The sequence below is a fragment of the Oreochromis niloticus genome, unplaced genomic scaffold (genome assembly GCF_001858045.2).
Source record: "Oreochromis niloticus isolate F11D_XX unplaced genomic scaffold, O_niloticus_UMD_NMBU tig00007365_pilon, whole genome shotgun sequence".
Lineage (NCBI taxonomy): Eukaryota > Metazoa > Chordata > Actinopteri > Cichliformes > Cichlidae > Oreochromis > Oreochromis niloticus.
Window position 1 is genome coordinate 192,501 of NW_020328518.1, and position 22,724 is coordinate 215,224.

The 22,724-nt window shown below is 40.6% G+C and overlaps 2 protein-coding genes across 2 annotated transcripts in view; both read left to right on the forward strand.

Moving 5' to 3' along the window:
• The window catches only part of LOC109196096 (protein NLRC3-like), a 111,411-nt gene that overhangs the window by 55,582 nt on the left and 33,105 nt on the right, over positions 1-22,724 (forward strand).
• Positions 14,411-19,936, forward strand: LOC109196101 (zinc finger protein 271-like). Its single transcript, XM_019349329.2, has 2 exons — positions 14,411-14,503; positions 17,855-19,936. Exons 1-2 carry the CDS (start codon positions 14,426-14,428, stop codon positions 19,613-19,615), a joined length of 1,839 nt encoding a protein of 612 aa, XP_019204874.1. The 5' UTR covers positions 14,411-14,425; the 3' UTR covers positions 19,616-19,936.

Genomic DNA, 22,724 nt, shown 5'->3' on the forward strand with positions numbered 1-22,724 from the left:
ATGATTTTACAGAAAAGCATCCTTAATACTGCCAACTATTCCAGAGACGTGAAAATCTACAGCATAAAGAACACAAAAATATAGCAGTCTAACGCAACACTGTAACAGAGATGAACCCTCAGTTTGTCGCAGATCAAAGTGGAATGAAAGTGATCGGTTGAACAGGTGTTCGTGATCTGTGTTATCTGCATTTTCGTCAGCGTCAGAGACTCAGCAGCAGATTAGAATAACAGTTATACATTTAATAAATTACCAAATGAATCCACGATCGAACCTGTTCCGACAATTTGAGTTTGTGTTCCCTCAGCTGCAGACTCGCTGCTGTTTAAATGTTTGAGAGGAAGATTAGATATAAAACAAACGTCAAACATTCAGTCTGCGTTCACATTTGATATGAGGCCAGCACGGATAGTGGCTGTGTCCTGTTTTAAGATCATACATGTAAAATTGTTGTCTGACCTCCTTCGATCCAGCCGCTCAGAGTCCGTGGTTACCATGGTTACTGCATAAGCAGCTGTAATGTAAACATTACGCAGCATAGGTGTTTATGGTTTTCATTGCAAAAGAACTGCCTGAATGGTTAACTGAAGTTAACTTGGATAAATTATAGTTAAGGAGTATCACAGATAACGCCCACGGAGCTGTGTGACTGTTCACCACTACACTGAAATCATTACTGAAATACATGTGCTATATCATACACTATGATATAAATAGGGAGGTCCTACTAACATGTTTAGTTTTAAAGGACACCTTCCTGCCTTTAGTCTCATTCATGAGCAGTATTAGTTTTCTTCTAACATCCAGAAGTCTGCACGATGTGTTTCATAGTTTGTAACAAACCTTTTACAGTTAAACATAACATGACCGAAAAAGCAAAAAAAAAAAAGAGAGAGAGAGAGAGAGAAAAAATCACACAAATTATATGTTAACCTCATTTATTTTTAGTTAAGTAAACTCTAAAAATTCTAACATAGCTGGTGCTTAGGTTACAGTTGAATAACTATTAAAAACAGATGATATAATATTTCTGTCCAGGTTGCAGTCTTCATGATGAACACGCTGTTGCAAACTCTGCTCCTCTCGGTGGAAATGCGCCTTCTCTTTCCTCTTTGTATAAAAAACATTTTAAAAGTCAGTTTAATCTCAAAATTCACTGTTAAATCCGAAACACACCAGATAAAGAAAAGCGAATAGTTCAGTCTAACACATGTGCCAGTGAACCATTAAACGTCTGTAAAACTATGCAGTTATGAAACGTAACTTTAGCCTCAGCCAAACCGATTTGCTCAGTTGTAAATAAAACAGCGAAGCAAACGTGACCCGACAGACAAAACCTGAGTGAATTAAGTCCAGCGTTTAACCACTGAGAGCTAAAACTCAGGTGAGGTTTCAAAGCTGTGTGCGGTGATTGGACATCAGCCGCTGATAAAGTGGGTTCACCTATAAAGTGCTCTGTAAGGAAACAAGCTCCAGCAGCTCTGTGCTCGGGAAAAATACTATATTTACTTATCTTGTGCAGAAAAAACACGCTGACATTGCGTTATATCGAGCACCGGCTGCCCAGTTAAACTGTGACTATCACCAGGTAACGTGGGCGTGTTTCTTGAATTAGCAGCAGGTGTTAAACAGCTGACAGATGAGGACTAGGATGCATGCAGGTAAACTGAGGGCCTGTTGAGCTGATCGCTGGTGTCGTGACAAAAATGTCAGCTCGTTCTTTATGTTACAGAAGCACAGACACACAAGACCAGGTGGAAAGAGACGATCGTTCGGTGAAAATGAGAATATGCGAATGCAACATGTGGAACACGGAGAGTGGAATATGTAAACAAACCGGTTGATGTAACCCCCTCGGTGCACTCTGCATGCTGACTGTTAGCAGAGCAGTGAGATCTCTGAAAACATCTGAGCACTTTTGCAAACATGTTCTATGTTGACAACCTGACCAGACATGTGAAGATTACGGCGCGACATTCGCGGCTAAAACACTGTTGAAAGTGTAGTTGGTGACAGAAAAACGGGGTATTTTAAAACTACACCACCACCATTGCTGCCTGTGATTTGAAATGCATTCTGGGATACCTGGCTGCCTCAAGTCTACAGAAGCAATGGATTATCAAGGATCGACCTGTTTTGACTTACTTTGCACGGCAACCAATCAAATGTTAGAGAAGCTGCATGGGCAGCGTTAACCCCGCCCCCTGAGTTTGATGGGTGAGGCTGACAGATAAAATTAATTCATGGTGAGAGCCAGGCGCCAGGACTGCCAAAATGAAATAAATAAATATATCATTAAATAATTAATTAAATGTGTCAGTAATTAATTAAAATGTGAAATACATAAATAATTAATTAAATGTGTCAATAATTAATTAATTACATGTGTGATAACTATTTATTTATTTAATTAATTCCAATTTTAATTAATTATTGCCACATTTAATTAATTATTTAATGGTGTATTTAATTAATTCATTATGGCAGTCCTGGCGTTCCATAGATAACACTGTCCAATCATCAAATGCAAAGAAATCAAACCACAGATGTCCATAAATGATGTGTAATACTGAGAAATGACAGAGGGAAAAACTATTAAACACTTTCAGCTTTGTGAACTGTATTTAATACTTCGTACTAAATTATCAAGACACCTCCTGTTTGGAGAAACTAGTTGTGTGTATTGATCAGGTGTGATTTTGGCTCGTTCGTCCTAAACCTTCTGTGGTCTCCTTCTATGAGTTCTGAGCTTTAATTCTTTCCATAGATTTTCAGTTAGATTCAGGTCAGGTGATTGGCTGGGCCATTCTAGCAGCTAGCATGCTCAGATGAAGCCTCATCATCAACATCATGAAGCTTATGTGTAAGTTCAAGAAGGAACATCTGTGGTCCCACATCTGTCCATCCCCAGCTGTTGGAGGCTAAATCTCAGCTTCGCATCACTCCCACTTTCTGACACTGTCCAGCTGTTTGTGACATCACTGGACTAGTCCAATCACCTTCTTCTGGCCTTCTCCAGGCCAATCAGCATTCATGCCACATACGTTTAATCTCACTCTGCATCTGTCATTCTCCTTTGCAGACACCTTTGTGCAGCCCACCTTGTCCCCATTGCCATTTCTCCTTCCTCAGGCTACATTCAAGCCACCATCTTCATCTCCACCACCACCGTCTAGGCTCCGGGGGTTCCTGCTCTGATCCCTTTCACAGGTGGGGTTCCTTTTCACCAAGCTGGCCCATCAGAGTCTAACCGCCAAACACCTTTATCTAAATTCTGATCATCAATAAATCATGTTCATGTTTTCTAATGATCTCTCCTTATTGAAATGATTTCAGTCCATGTTTGAATAAATCCAACAGGATGTGAGGAATTAAAACTGTTGCAGTGTTTTCAAAGATGGGGCAGTGATTGTGCTTGTGAATACTGGGCTGATGGTGACTTGGACTCAGTTCAACAGTTAACTACAGCTGTTGTTTATTTGCCTCACAGCTGTGCTGCAGTCTGCAGACATCACGTGGAGGCAGGACTGCATGGACTGGTTGTCCTCGTGAGACAGACTTTCAGGTCAAAACCATCCAGTGATCAGAGCCTAACGCCCTACGACACCACCCTCACTTTTGTTCTGTTTTTGCTTTAAATTAAACCTGAAGTTGAAGCAATTCTCCTGTAAAAATTTAAATTCATTAACTTCGGGATGTTTAAGTTAATGAATAATTATGTTGAAAACTGAGATTACAATATCAATCAAGATAATTATAATTATGGTTTTTGCTGTAATTAAACAGTCGTTCAGGATCCCGTCTATCCCGCAATATCCACTGAATTCTGTAAACTCTCCTTATCAATCTTGCACCTTCCTTGCTCGCGTACAAACAGACAGGACATGGCTGCGACAGACTTCCCAAATCCACCTTCGCTTTTATAGTCGTGGTCTCTCATCTTGACTACACGAAGTAATTTACTATTACTACTCTAAAATATGAATTACATCTGAAATAATCAAATACATGAAATAGAATGATTAATAGTACATTTCCCTTTTTTTAGGAAATGACCTGTATGTATCTGTATGAAATCAATAAAAGAATCAAATACTGCATTATCTTTAGTTACATTGATAATATTTATTTATGGAAAAACAGTGGCGAAATGTCGCTGTTGCTTTCGTATAAATGAAGCGGACATACCTGAGTGGTCGCGATCTAATCCTGTTTACATAAAGTAAACCTGCTCCCAAGCAGGTTTACGCTTACGGATCTGTTGCTATGACAGCAAGTCCCGGATGAGCTTCGGAGAACCAAACGATCCAAGATCACGCGAAATCGTCAACAATCAAATCCAGCTAACTTCCTTAGCGAGGTACGAAGAACAGGCCCCTGGATGATAATAGGTCTGGGACTGGTGTTGTTTGGGCGTTTGGAGCCGATCCGATGTACGGTGTCAATGGTGTCATGAAGTTGGTTTTTACATTCAGGCAACACGGCCTGACAAATCTCAACAGCAACTTTCCATGTATCCTCCTGTTGCTCTTCTTTGACACCAAACAGCCTGAGGTTCCACCGTCTGGAGTATCGCTCGAGATCTGTGATTCTTTGCTGGTTTTTATCCATACGCTCTTCCTCTTTGGAGATTTTCTGCTCCAAAGTGCCCACTCTGCATTTGACATCTTTTATCTCTTCACATGCAAAGTCCACAGTTTTTCTGATCCCGGCAATCTGTAGTGTAAGGTTATCCATTCTTTTGTTTATTAGCTTTGATAGAGTTTCAACAATATCCACGCTATCTACCTTTGAATGCATCGCTTTCTTTGGCGCCGGAGACTGGCTGGGTGAGACGGGTAGAGGTGGAAACTCGTCCATTACGTCCTCAGTTATTGGGAGAGGTAGTGAAAGAGCCGTATAGTCATGGCAGTTGTCAAGCAGTGGGTTTACCGACCCGGTTGTTTGGCTAGCATTAGCCTTTAGCAGTAACTTCGTTTTGGAGCTAGACAAGGGTCTTTTATTGTCACGCTGTCAGGGTCTGCACGCTTGAAGTACGCATATTAAGTGCGATTACGTCACCGCCACGCGACGACGGCTGTCCCAATTCAAAGTGTACTTCAAATGCGTACTCCAAATGCGCCGTCGATTTCCCCAAATATCAAGCGTGGTCCGGTGCACGCTTCGTGGTCCCATATATCCCACAATTCATAGCGCGGCGGTGGGTGTGGATAATTTTGCCGCAAAATACGGCAGAAGGGAGCGGCCGAAGAGTGAACTGTCAAAAGTAAGTACTGAATATGATGTCACTTATTTATGTGCGAATGTTTAAGAACGAAGAACATTAAAACATTACTGTTGGTCACATGTCGGCAAAGTTATGTGACATTAGTGATGTTTGTACTTTCAGCGTTAACTTGGTTTTAAAGCCTCTACTTCTAAACATATATATATATATATATATATATATATATATAGTCGACCTTAATCTTACAGAGAATGTGAAGATTTTATGGATAATTAAAGTCAGTCATATATCCACAAACACAACAAGCTGAAAGTCAGTGATGCTGCTCGGTTTGCAGTCCTGAATATGACGGCACAAGCAGGATTCACTGCACTGTTAATGTTAGCTATGTTATATTGCTGCCTCTGTTCGGTGGTGTCGAGCCAAACGGACTTTAACGTGTGTTTGAACGAGCTGACGGTTCACTCGTTAAGCTGAAAGAAAGATGCTTTAATCACAGGAGTCACACATGTGTCCACTGGACCATCTGGGACTCTTCTTGTTTAGCACTCGTAATAACACAAACACTAAATCCTCCTTCTCTTGTGCTGTTTTGTAGCAGTGTATACACCTGAGACTGTCACCTGTCTGTCTGTCCTGCACTCTCTCTCTGTTTCTTTCTCTCTGATTGTGGAATAAAAGTATGAACATGTATTTATAAGTTACACTTGTGTTTGAATCCTGCAGCTTATCACACATTTGATTTCCATGTGTGACGACTGCAAGTGTCCAGAGTGAGGACAGACTGAGGGACCCACTGCTGCACATCATCTGTGAGGCTTTGCACCCCTGATCAGTGGCGGTCCTAGCCTGTTTGGCGCCCCGGGCGAACACGCCCTCTGGCGCCCCCCCCCCCCCCCCCCCCCCACACGCACACACACACACATACAGTTAAGCCCATAATTATTCAATTTTGACTTAAAGTTACTTTTACTCAACTAGCAAGTTATTTTTTGACTGGAAATGACACGGGCGTCTCACAAAAGATAATAAGATGATGTACAAGACGCATCATTGTGGAAAAAAATATTTCTCAGCTTTTATTTACATTTGAGCAAAAAGTATCATGTCCAGAATTATTCATACCCTTTACAAACTGTCACAGTCTCTGGGAAAATCCAAAGTTCCATACCATTCCAAATAGTCAAAGCTGTTCTAAAGCATCCTAATTACCCTGATTAATTGGAAATAGCTGTTTTGATCAACTCAACAGGTGAAAAACAGCAGCTCTCTGCAGGTGGTCTGTGGACATTCATGGCTAAGACAAAGGAACTCAGTGAGGACCTGCAGCTGTGCATTGTGGCTGCTCACAAGTGAGGAATGGGCTACAAGGCCATATCCAAATGTTTTCAAGTTCCAGTGGCTACAGTGCAAAGTATTATTAAAAAATACAAGATGTTCCGCACTGTGGAAAATCTCAGAGGACGTTGTCGGAAGCCAAACGTGAAACCTGTGTTGGCCAGGAGAATAGTGAGAGAGGTGAAAAAGAATCCAAGGATCACCACCAAGGCCATTCTGGTGAATCTGGGCTCTGCTGGTGGCAATGTCTCAAGGCAGACAGTCCAAAGGACACTGTTGGGTTCCACGGATGCAGACCAAGGAAAACACCACTTCTCCAGGCACTTCTAAGGCATGCCAAAGCTCATTTGGCCTTTGCAAATGCTCATCTGGACAAAGAAGAAGGTTTCTGGTCTTCAGTTTATGGTCAGATGAAACAAAAGTGAATTATTTGGTCGCAATGATGTTGCCTTCATTTGGCATAAAAATGGAGAAGCCTTCAACCCAAAGAACACCATCCCCACTGTCAAACATGATGGTGGGAACCTAATGCTTTGGGGGTGTTTTTTTAGCCAATGGACCATGGAACCTAATCACAGTAAACAGCACCATGAAAAAAGAGCAATACATGAAGATTCTCAACATCAGCCAGTCTGCAGAAAAACTTGGCCTTGGGAACCAGTGGACATTTTAGCACGACAATGACCCAAAACATACAGCAAACGTGGTGAAGAAATGGTTAGCAGACAACAACATTAACGTTTTGCAGTGGCCTAGCCAGAGTCCTGACTTGAATCCAATTGAGAATCTGTGGAGGGAGCTAAAGATCAGGGTGATGGCAAGAAGATCCTCCAACCTGAAAGATTTGGAGCTCATTGCTAAAGATGAATGGGCAAAAATGCCTGTGGAGACATGCAAAAAGCTGGTCTGCAATTATAGGAAGCGTTTGATTGCTGTAATAGCCAATAAAGGCTTTTTTCTATTGATTATTGAGAAGGGTATGAATAATTCTGGACATGATACTTTTTGCTAAAATATAAATAAAACCTGAGAAATATTTTTTTCCACAATGATGCCTCTTGTACATCGTCTTATTATCTTTGGGGAGACACCTGTGTCATTTCTGCTCAAAAAAGAACTTGCTAGTTGAACAAAAGTAACTTTAAGTCAAAATTCGGCAGGGGTATGAATAATTATGGGCTTAACTGTATATGACCCTATATATGAAGAGAGAGAGAGTATGCATAGTATGCAAACGGCTACCAAACAGACATCATAATTCGTCATATAATGGGAACAGGACAAATCAACAATTGACACTGACTAGTTAATATTATATTATTGTATATATTGTTTGGAGTTTAGTCTCTTACTGTTACTATTTTTACCATTTCTTCTTGGAGGAACTGTAACCCACATAATTTCCTTAGGGATTAAGAAAGTATTCTGATTCTTCATGTTTTAGGATACATGACCTGCCATTATCCAATGACACATCTGCTTACCTGTATCTTTTGCTCGTTTCTCCTTGTAGGAGCCATAATTAAATGTATTGAATTTTAATGATCACTGGGTTTTCATTTGTTTGGCTATGGTGATGTGTAACGGGAGTCACGTGGGACATTAAGAGGGGTTGTCAGTCTGTCTTTCACTGGTTTGATTTTGACAGAGCAGGGCTGGGTAGCCGTAGTTTTTGTTGAACGCAGCACAACGAGTTTCCCCTTGTTGCATTAGAGCTGTGATGTTTTAAGAGTTTGAATCGCGAGCTGATCACATTGCTCTATAAACTTTTCAAGCACTTTAATAAACAAGCAAGCAATTCCACCTCTCGCATTATTGCGTACAGTTGACAGCGCATCAGGCAAATAGGCAGGCTCCACCCCCAGCCTCTAGCGACTGTGGAAGTCGCTACACTCCTCCTCTTCTTTTCTCTTTTTTTTTAAACTTTAAAAACGGGTTGTGTGTGAGACTTTAAATCAACAAAATATAAAATATACATTTTAAATTGTTATTGATCCCTTGACCCCGAGTCCTAAAGTGTATATTTATTTTCTTACTCTTCTTATATTTATTGTTTGTTTACTTGCACTGCTGTAACTGGAGCCTCGTCGTCTCGTCTCTCTATATACTGGACTGTATGTAGCGGAGATGACAATAAAGTTTACTTTGACTTCAGCAGCGCGCAGGCGCACCGAGGACTCTCGCGCTCACTTTTCGCCTATAGAATTTCGAAAAAACATCGGTGCAAATTAAAAGTCTGTATCATAATGTCTGGTGTTTTCGTGTTTGTTGGTTTGTTTTTATTTTGTTTTATTTTGCGAGTTGGTTATTAGATGCTGCTCCAGCCAGCCAGAGAATCCCCCGCCGCCCCGCCCTCTCCTCCCTGTGCCGCAAGCAGCAGGCGCAGCTTGCAAACGGAGGGCGCCCTTACTCCCAGCAAATGGGCGATAGAAAACCGATCGGTGCCTATGACATTCCCAATATGCGCATGATGTCGGGGCAGCATGAGTACGAGCAATTTTTTTTTTTTTTGCCGATGCCCGTGATGCCGCCCCCACCACGATGCCGCCCCGGGCAACCGCCCGTGTCGCCCGTATCTAAAACCGCTACTGCCCCTGATGATCCACCAGGACAAACTCAGCAGTGTGTGAGGAAGAGGAGGAGGAAGAGCCAGCAGCAGCTGACAGATGGAGAGAATAGACAGACTGTTCCCTGTTTGTGAAGGACTGCTAGGAAAGTTTAACATAACTAATTGTCTGTCCTGAATCAGTCTTATTAGGTAATGTTCAAATAATGTTATCATCCCAGTGTTTTCAGTGTGGGAGAAAGTACTCAGGGCCTTCAAGTTACACACTATGAAAGGCAGCAACAAGTTTAATATTCAGAAACCTAAAGTATGTATCAGCAGCAGAATGGAGCTAAAAATAAATGTTTGTTTCAGTTCTATGAAGCTTTGAGTATTTTGGATTAGTAGCACTGCTGTGTTTGTTGCATCATATTGCTGTAATTGTTTATATGCTTTATATACTCGAGCTAAGTTGATCTGTAGTGTTACATCATATTCTATAAGGATGTTATGTGTTTGTATAGTTTCTGCCCAGTTTGACCCATTTAGCAGAAGTCAGCCTGTTTAAGGCTCTGATATCTATTCTGTATGACTTAAAGCAGTTATGACATGGTCTGATTTTCTCACCCAATAAAGGAATATTTAATATATCGGCCTACTCTTCATTCTATCAGAAACAGTTATCACAGCTCGTACATTTTCTTTTTACACATATATGTAAGCATTGAGCCAAATTTAGTAATGCCAACATATTGAAAGAACAATGTTTGTCTCATATATAATACATCTGTATATACACTGTCAGAGATACTTGTCTTTGAGTGAAGATTTAAGGTGATAGGAAATATAAATCACTGCTACTTGCATCTTTGACCCAGAGTTCAAGCTCATACATATATATATATATATATGTATATGTAATCTGACAATACATATAATATTGTCCATATTATATTTACATTACCAAAGTGAGATAACTTTAGTCTCATGAACAACATTAGCTAATTATTATTTACTAACTAATCTTGAAATGACTGTTCAGTACAGAAATGAAGCACAACTATCATGTTTTACAGTCCTGTGGTCTCAGCCTCAGATACTCAACTAATCAAAGTGATGTCATGACAAAAATGAATGACCAACAAAACATTTTTCTCCTTCATTCCTGTCAAACAAAGCTGTATGTAATGTTTCTCGCGGTTAGTATCATGGTTGCTAGGCAACCTGAACAGCGCGACGAAGGCTAGACCGTCCCCTTTCACTAGCTCTCACTTCCGCACTTCCCGTACTTGTAGTACGCACCGTACGTAGTACGCGTAGTGTGCGTACTTCAAGCGTGCAGACCCTGAATTGGGACACAGCCCCTGAATTGGGACACAGCCTACGAATTTGGACAGCCTTCGGCGCGTCGCTGTGACGTAACGGTCTACAAATGCGGCCTCAGGAGGATGCAGCCCATGAATTTGGACACGACCAGTGAGTGATTCGTAACAGGAAGGGAGGGGGTGAGTGAGTCAGTCAGTGATTCGTTCAACTCCTTTGAGCTATGAGCCAGGAGGGAGGGGGTGAGTGGGTGAGTGATTCGCCTTACGCTATGATTCAGCACAGCAAGGGAGGGGGTGAGTGATTCAGTGATTCGTTCAACTCGTTTGAGCTGTGAGCCAGGAGGGAGGGGGTTAGAGAGTCCTGAGTGATTCGCTTATGCTATGATTCAGCACAGCAAGGGAGGGGGTGAGTACCTCAGATGTGCTGTTAGCATGCTAGCTGAGCGATGCTACTGTGAACCGAGGAGCTATTGTCTTGATGTGAGCTTCTACTCAGGGTTTTTTCTTCCAGTTCAGAGAAGGAATGTTTTTGTTAATAAACTGGCTGTTGTTTTCCCCCCCACAATTTTAATTCAATTCAATTCAATTCAATTTTATTTATATAGCGCCAAATCACAACAAAAGTCGCCTCAAGGCGCTTTATATTGTACAGTAGATAGCACAATAATAAATACAGAGAAAAACCCAACAATCATATGACCCCCTATGAGCAAGCACTTTGGCGACAGTGGGAAGGAAAAACTCCCTTTTAACAGGAAGAAACCTCCGGCAGAACCAGGCTCAGGGAGGGGCGGCCATCTGCTGCGACCGGTTGGGGTGAAAGAAGGAAAACAGGATGAAAGACATGCTGTGGAAGAGAGACAGAGATTAATAACAGATATTGTAAGCTAGATGTATTTCTACTAATGGAATTAGTTTGCTAACAGCAACAGGGATGAGTCAGTGAGTCAGTTGCGCTTGTGAATCATGATTCACGAGTCAGTAAAGTGATTCTCGAGTATTGAACGATTCGTTCACGAATCGAACATCACTAGCTGAGTGTAAAGAGGCTCCTGCTGTTAGAGAAACACTCTGACTGTTTAACAGAGTTTATAAGGCTCATTAAAAGCCATCTGAACTAGAGATGGACCGATCCGATGTTGCGTATCGGTATCAGTCCGATACTGACCTAAATTACTGGGTCGTGTATAAGTGATAAATAAAAAAAAAATGTAATCCGATCTACTGAATATCACAAAAGCACCTCACAAAACTTGCGACACGGCGTAACCCAACACATGACCTCAGCACATAGGAGCAGTATGTGTCACGTGATAGAGCGGCTGTGGTGTGTGAGACCTGTCGGCGGTCTGGTGGAGCATTTGGAGCCTCGCTACGTGCTTCCAAACCAGCCAACACGGTTTCTTACGGACTCAACTCAGACCCAAGACTTTGAAGGCTCGTCGGCTGCAAATCGTCTGTAATGAGATGCTTTACATGTCTGATCTGAAGTTTGTTATCAGTGTTCAGTTTAAAAAGGCTGCATCTCTGATGGTTGGCATTAGATCAGTGCCTATGGAATTGGCATCTTGCACATTTGGAAAGGAACCAAGACTGAATTATATACACAGGTTTTAGAGCAACATGTGCTCCCATGGAGATGATGTCTTTTACATGTTTAAGGAGGATGTTGCTCAGCTGCACACTACAGCAGGGTTTTGAAGTGGAAGACCGCAAGTCCTGAACCGGCCTGTCTGTGGTCCAGGTATTTGTGACATCACGAGATGAAAAGCTACAGGACTGTTGAGCAGCTCTGTCCCTTATATAAGACACAAATGATGCTCTACCAAAAGTCCAGCACCTGGTCTCCTCAGTTCCCAGGTGTTTATGGACGGTTGTTGAAAGTAGAGGTGATGTTGGAAACATGGCCATGCTGCAAGCTTTTTGGGATGTTGCTGCCACCAAATTCACAATGAGCTCATATGTTTTCTATGTTGCATTATGAGTAAAGTATGGGTTCATGAGATTTGGAGGAGGTAAAGTTTTTTGAACAGCATGTATAACTTTAACTGAGCTTAGTCTTTCTTAGCCTGCTGCAGTTACACTTACAGCCGCGTATCTATAACAGTGAATCTACCGTCAGCTGTATAACGTTAGCATTAGCTTGTGTTGATGCTAAGCTGCTATTAGCAGGTCCTGTTCAGTGCTTAGTTGTGTCCACACGACTTTACAGTTTAGTTTTCTCCGTATTACGATCACCAGATATTTGTGGATGGCCTCGTGTGAACGGAAGCTTTGTGGTGAAGCGCTTTGGCCTGTGGGAAATGTAGGAAACATCAGGACGAGCTGCGCACCGCAGGAAACAAACATGCTGCTCTGTCTTGGGTGGTCGGCTTTGCCATTTCCAGATTGAGCATTGTTATATATCTGGGGGATTATTCTTGATTAATTATTTGAGCTGTCACGTACTATGTGGCTGTATCAGTCTGAGTGCAGCTCATCATGGTGTGTCGCACTAATTTAATAACAGTAGATGTATTTAGCCTGATATCCTCTTTAGAGACCAACAGAGCAAACGCTGCTGATTTTATTTTTGTATTTTATAGTTTGAAAGTGACACTTGGGACACAATGAGTGTGCGTCCCAATGTATTCTGCTCCTTCAGACACAGATCCACACAGCATGTGTATATAAACCATGGAAGAAGCAGGAGCTTTCATTGTGACACACTGCTCAGCTTCACAGTGTGTGTGACACAGGTGGGTCACTTGGATCGACAGAGGTGAGGCCTGCTAAAAAGCTACAGCTGTAAACTGTAACAGTGCTCATATAGGGGGCTGCTGGGGTTGTCTCACTTTTGGATGCAGGCTCCAGAGGCCGTTAGAGGAATTGCAGTTTTTGGCACTTCTGCACAGGTTTCAGTTTTCAGCCCTGGAGGTGCCGCCTGATATGAGGTGACACTTTTGCCTTTGTCCTCTCACCGTCTGTGAGAGATGTGTATCCACCATGTGAGTCCCTCCCTCTCCACCAGTCGGTCAGACGTCTGCCCGTCCTCCAGTCTGTTTCGGCTAAAAGGGAGATTTTCCTTCCCGCTGTGGCCAAGGGCTTGCTCATTGAGGTTGACCGGTTAGTGGGATTTTCTCTGTACTTCGTGGTCTGTGCCTTCAAGTGACTGTTGTTGAGACATTAACTGATCATGTTTGTTACTTAGCCTTAGTGAACTAATAAAAAAAGGAAAAACGAAACATTCATTTTTGACGCCGCTTCTTTCATTTTCAAGCTTTTTTTTGTGAGCTTCATGTTTAGTACTTGCACTAACAACACAAAACTTAGCACAACAACACATATAGCATTTGAACACAGGACCACACCCAAAGTGAAATCCTACCCCCAGATCAATGAGTTTTAGGAAGAAGCTGTGTAGTCATTTTAACAATGTCACACATCAGAGCAAATAATTCAACAACAATGTATAAAAGATTGTCTTGCAAATTCGGAAAATTCATTAAATGACGTCTTTTAATGTTCAAATACTTGGTGTTGACTTTTAAATTCACTTCTGGGACCTTTTGAATTGGAGTCAACTTTGGTTACCATGGGAACTATCAGTGCATCTTTCAGAGCTCTGTGAACTTTGTGAAGGCGACCAGTAAACAGGATTGAATCACTTAATTTACATCTCAGAGTTAAGAACAAGTTTTCTTCACTTGTTTCATTTGTACCTGATGGTTAGTAGTTGTTCTAGTGAATCAAAGGACATTCAGAGTGTTTTGCACTTCTCCTTACTTTAATTTAAATTGAATTAATGTTTCACATCCAGTTTTTCTTTAAAAACTGCACAGCCTTAAGATGAAATGTCTGTAAATTTGAAGTATCTATCTGGATTATCTTTCTTATTGCTACTCACAAATGTTTCTTCTTACAAATATTTCTTGTACCTGAGTGATAAGCCTTAACATCGGTGTTGTTTTATGGCAGTAAATGAATCATTTACTCTAACTTGTTATCTTTATGTTTGTCAGAGCTGATTCACCGATGGAGGAGTTTGTGGACGATGAGAACCAGCAGCAAATGCTGACACTGGCAGAGGTAAGTCCCTTTAACCAGGCAGGAGCTGGACCCAAAATGCAGGCACTCAGACTCGAGGGATGAACTCAAAATCACAGCTTTATTGGCTGGCAGGGGAAAACAAGCATACATAGCAAACTAAAATATTTAGATTAATGTAGTCTTTGTTTTGGTATTCATAAGGTTTAACTGATTTCAATCAGATTTAATGATTTAATACAAGCAGTTTTTATGTCCTAGTCATCATCTAAATGTAGTTATGTCTCTCTCACCACTTATTTAAGTCAAAGCTGTGAAATAACTGCCTGAACTTGTTCCAAAATGGCTGCTGAGCTCACAGAGATTACGTCTACATATGCTGACATCCGTATTTGAGGCTTTGTGACATGCTCTGTTTTCTTTGACTTTACATTTCTGGCTTTTGTTTGCAGTCCAACCATTACTTTTGTTATGTTATAACCTGCTGACACTAGAAGAACACATGCTAGTGTACTCATGTGTGATAGAGAGTAATAGACTTGAATGAAATTTGGCAAGGAGGAAAACATTAGAGTTAAAGCCAAAAACATTTTCTTTATCAGCCGTTACTCTAGAATTCATACACTAATTATGTCTACCAAAGCATTCCCCAATTTAGGGTTTTGCTAGTTTATCTCAATTTCCCTTTGCCCTTTGTTTTGTAGTGTTTCCTGCAGCCCAAAATAAAAGCTTGATTTTATTCTATCTTCTCACTCCATCTCCGTTTCCTGCATTTGTGTCCACACTTATGGGCTCAAAATGTGGTCATAAATATTTTGTACTTGTAAATCAGGATTTGTGTGTGTAAAAAGAATTTGTGTGTGGACTTAGCCAAAAAAAACCCTGCAAGGTACAAGTACGAATTTTGACCCTATTTTTCTTCCTTTCATCTGATTGGTCAATGTCATGTCAATCACAAATGTAACAATCCAATCAGAGAACAGATGGGTTTGGCTGTCGGAGTTGCACTTTTTTTGAACTGCAGGTCTTTGAAGGGAATAAATGCCCTTTTACATGCCAACCCAGCGTTTTCCTTCATCACCACGAAGGAAAACAGTCTGTGGTCGTCCGAGTTTGGTGATTTTTGTGTCACAGGTCTACGTGTTTAATACAGAGACTTCCACAGGCTTTTCAACAGCGCTGCGGACCGCGGGGGGGCGGGCAGTGTTTTGGAAATGACAGTCTTCATTACAAAGCTTTCTTCGTTATGAATTAGCATACATGTTTTTATTGAACATTTGAAGAACCAGCAAAAAAAACAGAAACTCTTGTAGAGGACATAAAGTCAGAGACAGAAACGACAAGGAGCAGGTGCATCTAGTAGAGCTGCTGCAAAAACCCACAGAGCCCAGCAGCCAGCGCAACAAATTCTGGATCCTTTGCTTTTAGTTAGCATTAGCAGCACATCCTGCGTCTGATGTGAAAGAATAGAATAGAATAGAATAATCCTTTAATTGTCCCACAAGGGGAAATTTGGTTGTATCAGCAGCAAAAACACACATATACAAACAGAACAGGACACAGAACAGAAGCACAATTTTTACATATTTACATCATGGACAATAGTTACCAGAGCAGAGTACAGTACAGTTGTTTAAATTAGCGTACACATAGTGTGCAAACATAGCAGGATACTGAAAGATGTTTAAATAGTTAAGAATATTTAGAATAATTAGAAAATTGCAGATTGTTTATTGTATCTGTGCATTAAAAAGTAGACATGTAACTTTCAAAGGACCTTTATGCTGCGCACTGTGACTCACAGCAATGGTCCCGGGTCAGCCCTGACTTTGTGTTAAACTAATCCTAAAGTAATAATGGTATTTCTAACCACTGATATACCACAACGTTATCCTTTCAACAGCTGCTGAAAGTTAGCGGACCTAGCTGCTATCGGATATTTATATAGAGATCCTCCAGCTTCAAATTGTATTACCCTTCAAGGACCTGCAGTTCAAAAAAGTGCCCCTCCGACAGCCAAACCCATCTGTTCTCTGATTGGATTGTTACATTTGTGATTGACATGACATTGACCAACAGAGATGGGCAGTAACGCGTTACTTGTAACGCGTTACTGTAATCTGATTACTTTTTTCAAGTAACGAGTAATGTAAGGGATTACTATTGCAAAAACGGTAATTAGATTACCGTTACTTTCACGTAGGAACGCTGCGTTACTGCGTTACTAAAACCGTGATTTTTTGCGAGAACGTCTCATGACAGTGAGGTAAGCGAGTGCGACGTTCGTGACAACAGCTGTCTGCAGATCATAATATATCGAGTGCGGGACAGAGTGTGGCATGCAGCGTTTAAAGCGTGGAAGTACTGACCTTATTTTGAGTTTGATTCCATAAAAAGTGACAAAAACATTAGTGTCCGTTGTGCGTGGGAAGAAAACTTCTTTTTACAGCGAAAAAACCCCTAAACTTCCAAGCAAGCACCGAGTGCGCTACGACGTAATGTGAAATTCACAGAGAAACTCGCGGATTCTTCCACTGACCGCTGCAGCACACCTGCACCAGGGCAAACCTCCTCCGCCTACCCCAGTCCTGCTTTACAGGTGAAAATAGAGCAACAGGACCGCTAGTCTTTGATTTTATTTATTTTCTGCTGTGTTTTACTTGCATCTATGTGAAAGAGTGAGTGTAAACACAAAAAAATATTTTATTTTATTTTATGTGCTGGAATGTGCAGAAAATAGGTTTAAATGTTAAACAAATTTCTTCCAGTCAGAGAATGTTGCATATAATTTAATTTTTGCTTGATGCATAAAGTTAAAAGATTAAAACTAATAAAACAAGTTTTAAAAAGAGATGTTTCCATTTGATTACATTTTGTATGATGAATTATGCAGAAAAAGTAGAATTGGGCTGAAAGATCTATCGCTTTATCACCTATTCAGGTTGTAAATCGTGTTTTTAAAAAGTAACTAAGTAACTAAGTAATTGATTACTTTTGAAAATAAGTAATCAGTAAAGTAACGGGATTACTTTTTGGGGGAAGTAATCAGTAATTAGTAACTGATTACTTTTTTCAAGTAACTTGACCAACACTGTTGACCAATCAGATGAAAGGAAGACAAATAGGGTCAAAATTCGTACTTGTAACTTGCAGGGGTTTTTTTTGGCTAAGTCCACACACAAATCTTTTTTTTTTTTTTTTTTTTTTTTTCTTTTGTACACACACACAAATTCTTTTTACACATACAAATCCTGATTTACAAGTACAAAATATTTATGACCACATTTTGAGCCCATACACACTTTCTCATCTCCACACCGTCTGCCTCAGCAGACGTGACAATGTTTTAGATTGTTGTCACTCTGTCTCTTTCTTCTTTCTCTTTAAAACCAGAACAACCCAGACAGACTTCATGAGGTGGTTGGGGTAGAGTTTTTTGAAGAACAGCTTGATCTTCCCAGCCAACAAGGAGGCAATGTCTGCCTCTTTGACCAGTTTGGGAAAAGATTCAGGAGTTTATCACATTTGAAGCGTCACACTGCGGAAAAACCCTACTCCTGCAATGAGTGTGACAAGCGCTTCAGTCAGTCATCAGACCTGAAACTTCATCAGCGTATCCACACTGGAGAAAAGCCCTATGTCTGCAATGAGTGTGGAAAGAGCTTCAGTAGATCATCAGACCTGAAGGTTCATCAGCGTATCCACACTGGAGAAAAGCCCTATGCCTGCAATGAGTGTGGAAAGAGCTTCAGTAGGTCATCAGACCTGAAGGTTCATCAGCGTATCCACACTGGAGAAAAGCCCTATGCCTACAATGAGTGTGGAAAGAGCTTCAGTAGATCATCAGACCTGAAGGTTCATCAGCGTATCCACACTGGAGAAAAGCACTATGCCTGCAATGAGTGTGGAAAGAGCTTCAGTAGATCATCAGACCTGAAGGTTCATCAGCGTATCCACACTGGAGAAAGGCCCTATGCCTACAATGAGTGTGGAAAGAGCTTCAGTAGGTCATCAGACCTGAAGGTTCATCAGCGTATCCACACTGGAGAAAAGCCCTATGCCTACAATGAGTGTGGAAAGAGCTTCAGTAGATCATCAGACCTGAAGGTTCATCAGCGTATCCACACTGGAGAAAAGCCCTATGCCTACAATGAGTGTGGAAAGAGCTTCAGTAGATCATCAGACCTGAAGGTTCATCAGCGTATCCACACTGGAGAAAGGCCCTATGCCTGCAATGAGTGTGGAAAGAGCTTCAGTAGATCATCAGACCTGAAGGTTCATCAGCGTATCCACACTGGAGAAAAGCCCTATGCCTGCAATGAGTGTGGAAAGAGCTTCAGTAGATCATCAGACCTGAAGGTTCATCAGCGTATCCACACTGGAGAAAAGCCCTATGCCTGCAATGAGTGTGGAAAAAGCTTCAGTAGATCATCAGACCTGAAGGTTCATCAGCGTATCCACACTGGAGAAAAGCCCTATGCCTACAATGAGTGTGGAAAGAGCTTCAGTAGGTCATCAGACCTGAAGGTTCATCAGCGTATCCACACTGGAGAAAAGCCCTATGCCTACAATGAGTGTGGAAAGAGCTTCAGTAGATCATCAGACCTGAAGGTTCATCAGCGTATCCACACTGGAGAAAAGCACTATGCCTGCAATGAGTGTGGAAAGAGCTTCAGTAGATCATCAGACCTGAAGGTTCATCAGCGTATCCACACTGGAGAAAAGCCCTATGCCTGCAATGAGTGTGGAAAGAGCTTCAGTAGATCATCAGACCTGAAGGTTCATCAGCGTATCCACACTGGAGAAAGGCCCTATGCCTGCAATGAGTGTGGAAAGAGCTTCAGTAGATCATCAGACCTGAAGGTTCATCAGCGTATCCACACTGGAGAAAAGCCCTATGCCTACAATGAGTGTGGAAAGAGCTTCAGTCATCTATATAGTCTGAAGGTACATCAGCATAACCACACTGAAGACAAGCCCCACTCCTGTGATCAGTGTGGGAAGGGTTTCAGTGTGTCATCACATCTGAAGCGTCATCAGCGAATCCACACTGGAGAGAAACCGTACATCTGTCAAAAGTGTAGGAGGCGTTTCAGGCACTCATCCACTTTCAAACGTCACAAGAATACATGTAGACGCATCCCCCGAACCTAAATGAGCATTTCCACAAATGTTTGTTAAAATATTTCACAAAACTATTAAAGTCTTATCCAAGCATATTAAAATGTTCTAATTCTAATTTCGTTTTCAAATAAAAGCCATTGACAGAGAAATGTTTCAGCGCTTACAGAGGGTGTATTTAACCAAATCTGGTTTGTTCAAAGAATTTAAACCAGTTGCTCGAACAGAATACAAAATACATCATAACCACATAAACGTAACTGCCAAAAGCTAGATTTCCAAACTATTAACATCAAACTCCAGTGACCTCAAATAATGGGTAAAATCAACAAAAAAAGAAATAATTACAGCATTGCAATGTGTTTTGCTCTCTCATAACTCTTTCCAGATGCTGCAGATGTGATTAATCTTAGCAGAATCGTATAGTGGACACCCTAGTCCACTTTCTCTGAAACGTGATTCTGTACTGTTCCCTGGTAAAAAAGGTCCTTTCAGGGCGTGGAATGATGTCAGAGTGTTGAAGAACTTTATTTACAACGAGCCCACATCGAACTCACACTCTCGCTGGCGAGTAAGGATGTGGTTCTAAAATGAATACAAATAAGAAATAACATAAACATCTCTTTCACTGGTTCAACATCTCTCACATTCAGTATTACAGAGAACCCCATACCAGATTGAGCATGGACAGAACCAGATACCAGAAAAAGATTATCATAATGACATGACAGGCATAAACACAGAATCATAGTTAATTTAGGCTAATTCCCTCATTTGTGAGTCAACACCACCCTCTAGTATATTAATAATTAATAGTAATAGTAATTATTAATAATTAATATTAATTATCACTACAGTGTCATTATTTATCTTTAAATTTATTTTAATGACTGCTAACTACGGTGCACTTTATCCAAAAACTATCCAGTATTTTATTTTGAGCATGAACTGCGGTCATTTCCGTTACGGTCTTTGTTACGGATCGCTTTAAGAGGCACAGCGCACGCGCGGCTTGGCGTACCCGCTTGAGGCCTCAGAAAGAGCACGAGATGCAAAGAACCAATAAGAGAACAACAGATCCACAGATCTCCAATCAACTGCCGGCAACCTCCCGTAAGAACGCTACGTTCAGGTCCCAAAGGAAACCTGATGTTTCTGCCTTAAAACAATTAAATGTAACGTTCAAAGTCGCTCGAACTGGAGTTTACGTTTAAAATGATAATCTGATTGTTCCTGGCTAACAAAAAGAAGCAATTCAGTGAGAGTCCAGTTTCCCCTTTTGGCTTTGGTCTCTCGTCCATCATTGCAAGCACTCTTGGATGTCTTTTCGCCAATGGTATATAATGAAAACAATGGTCCTTAATGGCAAGAACTCTGGAGTCTCCACACTTCATGTAACAGACTGTTTGTTTTGTGACAACAATCTCTGGTTCAACTGGTTTTAACAGTTCTTTGATGGTCTTGTCCTGCAAATGGGTGGAAGCAATCTGAGTGAAAGGGTCAACAAACTGGTCAAATACCCCGACTGCATCACTCTTTAGTTGACCCAGGTCCCCAGAATGTCTCTCATCATGTCACTCATTTGTTGTTTTAGGTGTTACAATAATACGGCCTGATATTGCTGGACTCCAGTCACGATGTGGTTAACAGCTCTCTGGGGAGGAGGAAAAAACAAAGGATAATCCTTAATTACAGAATTCATATGAAAACACAGTTGACATGCAAACTCACAGAGACACACTTTTTGATCATGGAACTGTTAGTGGGATGCAATGATCAAAATAAGTTATTTCCTCAAAAAATTTTTTGTAAATAATAATATTGCCTTCGGCAGGTTTAAGACCTTGTTTTCACTTGATTATAATGCATTTTGAGGAATCGGTGGAAAATGCAAATTGAAAGATTAAATTGCATATATTCTGTTGTCTCTATTCTTAGATCATGCTAAGGAAATATAGTGGATTTTTGGCAGATTTTTGATGCAACATAACATGTCTATTTCCATGTATAGTGGGGGAGTGAGATCTGAGTGGCCACTCATGAATTACATGGAGACACATTCTAATGGTATGTGTTTCACTCACATACCTAAAGCTGTCCATTTATGATCAGATCATTCAGGATGCCAGGGCTGAACAGTGCCCAAGTTATAGCTTGAGCGCTGTTAAGCATAAGTTAAGCATATTGCTTTTAGGTTCTCTTACAATGAAATACAATTTAATGGAAAATTAATGGCATAAATTACCCGTGTCAGTCGATGGGTTTCCTCGGCTTGAAGAAGAAATGCAGTTGCATGTTTATAAATGTCAAGATTCATGTGACCCTCTCCATCTTCTTGAAATCCACTCTGAAACAGAATGACAACAAACATATCTATTAAAACAGAAATAAATAGTTGCATTTGTAGGTAGCAACCACCAAACAATATTGCATTCATTAGCTGGATAAGCTAGATTCATGCCCATAAGGTACAAGGTAGATGTATTTTTATTGAGTGGTGTCTTTAATTTGAGCTTGTAAAATTACAATTTAAATGACAAAAAAACCAAACAAAAAAAACAGTACTTGAAAATAAATCAGTAAGACTAGCAAAGCACACAGAGAGTGCACACCTTCGCCAAGCACCTCAGTACAGTTTCATTGACCACGCCTGATCAACCTCCAAAATTGAATCACTTGTTTATTGGCCCATTTTGAAAAGATTTACATAACAGTTGTTTCTGTTTAGAAAAATAATTATATTGTTTTAGAAAAAGGTCACAATTAATGTTAGAGTTGTCAGTAGTCTTACTGTTACTTAGGAAATTTAAATAGTTATTTATAACTGATTACTCATTTAAAAAAATATACAAAATAACTCACTGATCAGTTTGTATGAAAGTAATTTGTTATGTCACCAGTTACTTACTGTCACAACTTACTGACAATTAGAAATTAGTTACATGTAGTAGTTTCACCTTTTAAAAAAATAACCAACAATGAAAATAACAGTAATCAGTTACTCAAAAGCAAAAACGGGAAAAAAGGGGAATTTTGTGTTACTTTTAATATTAACTTTAATGCTCTTATTAATGTGAAGATGAGTATTTATTATTGTGTTTATTTAGTTATTTTTTTACGGTAACTTTGAAAACATTATGAG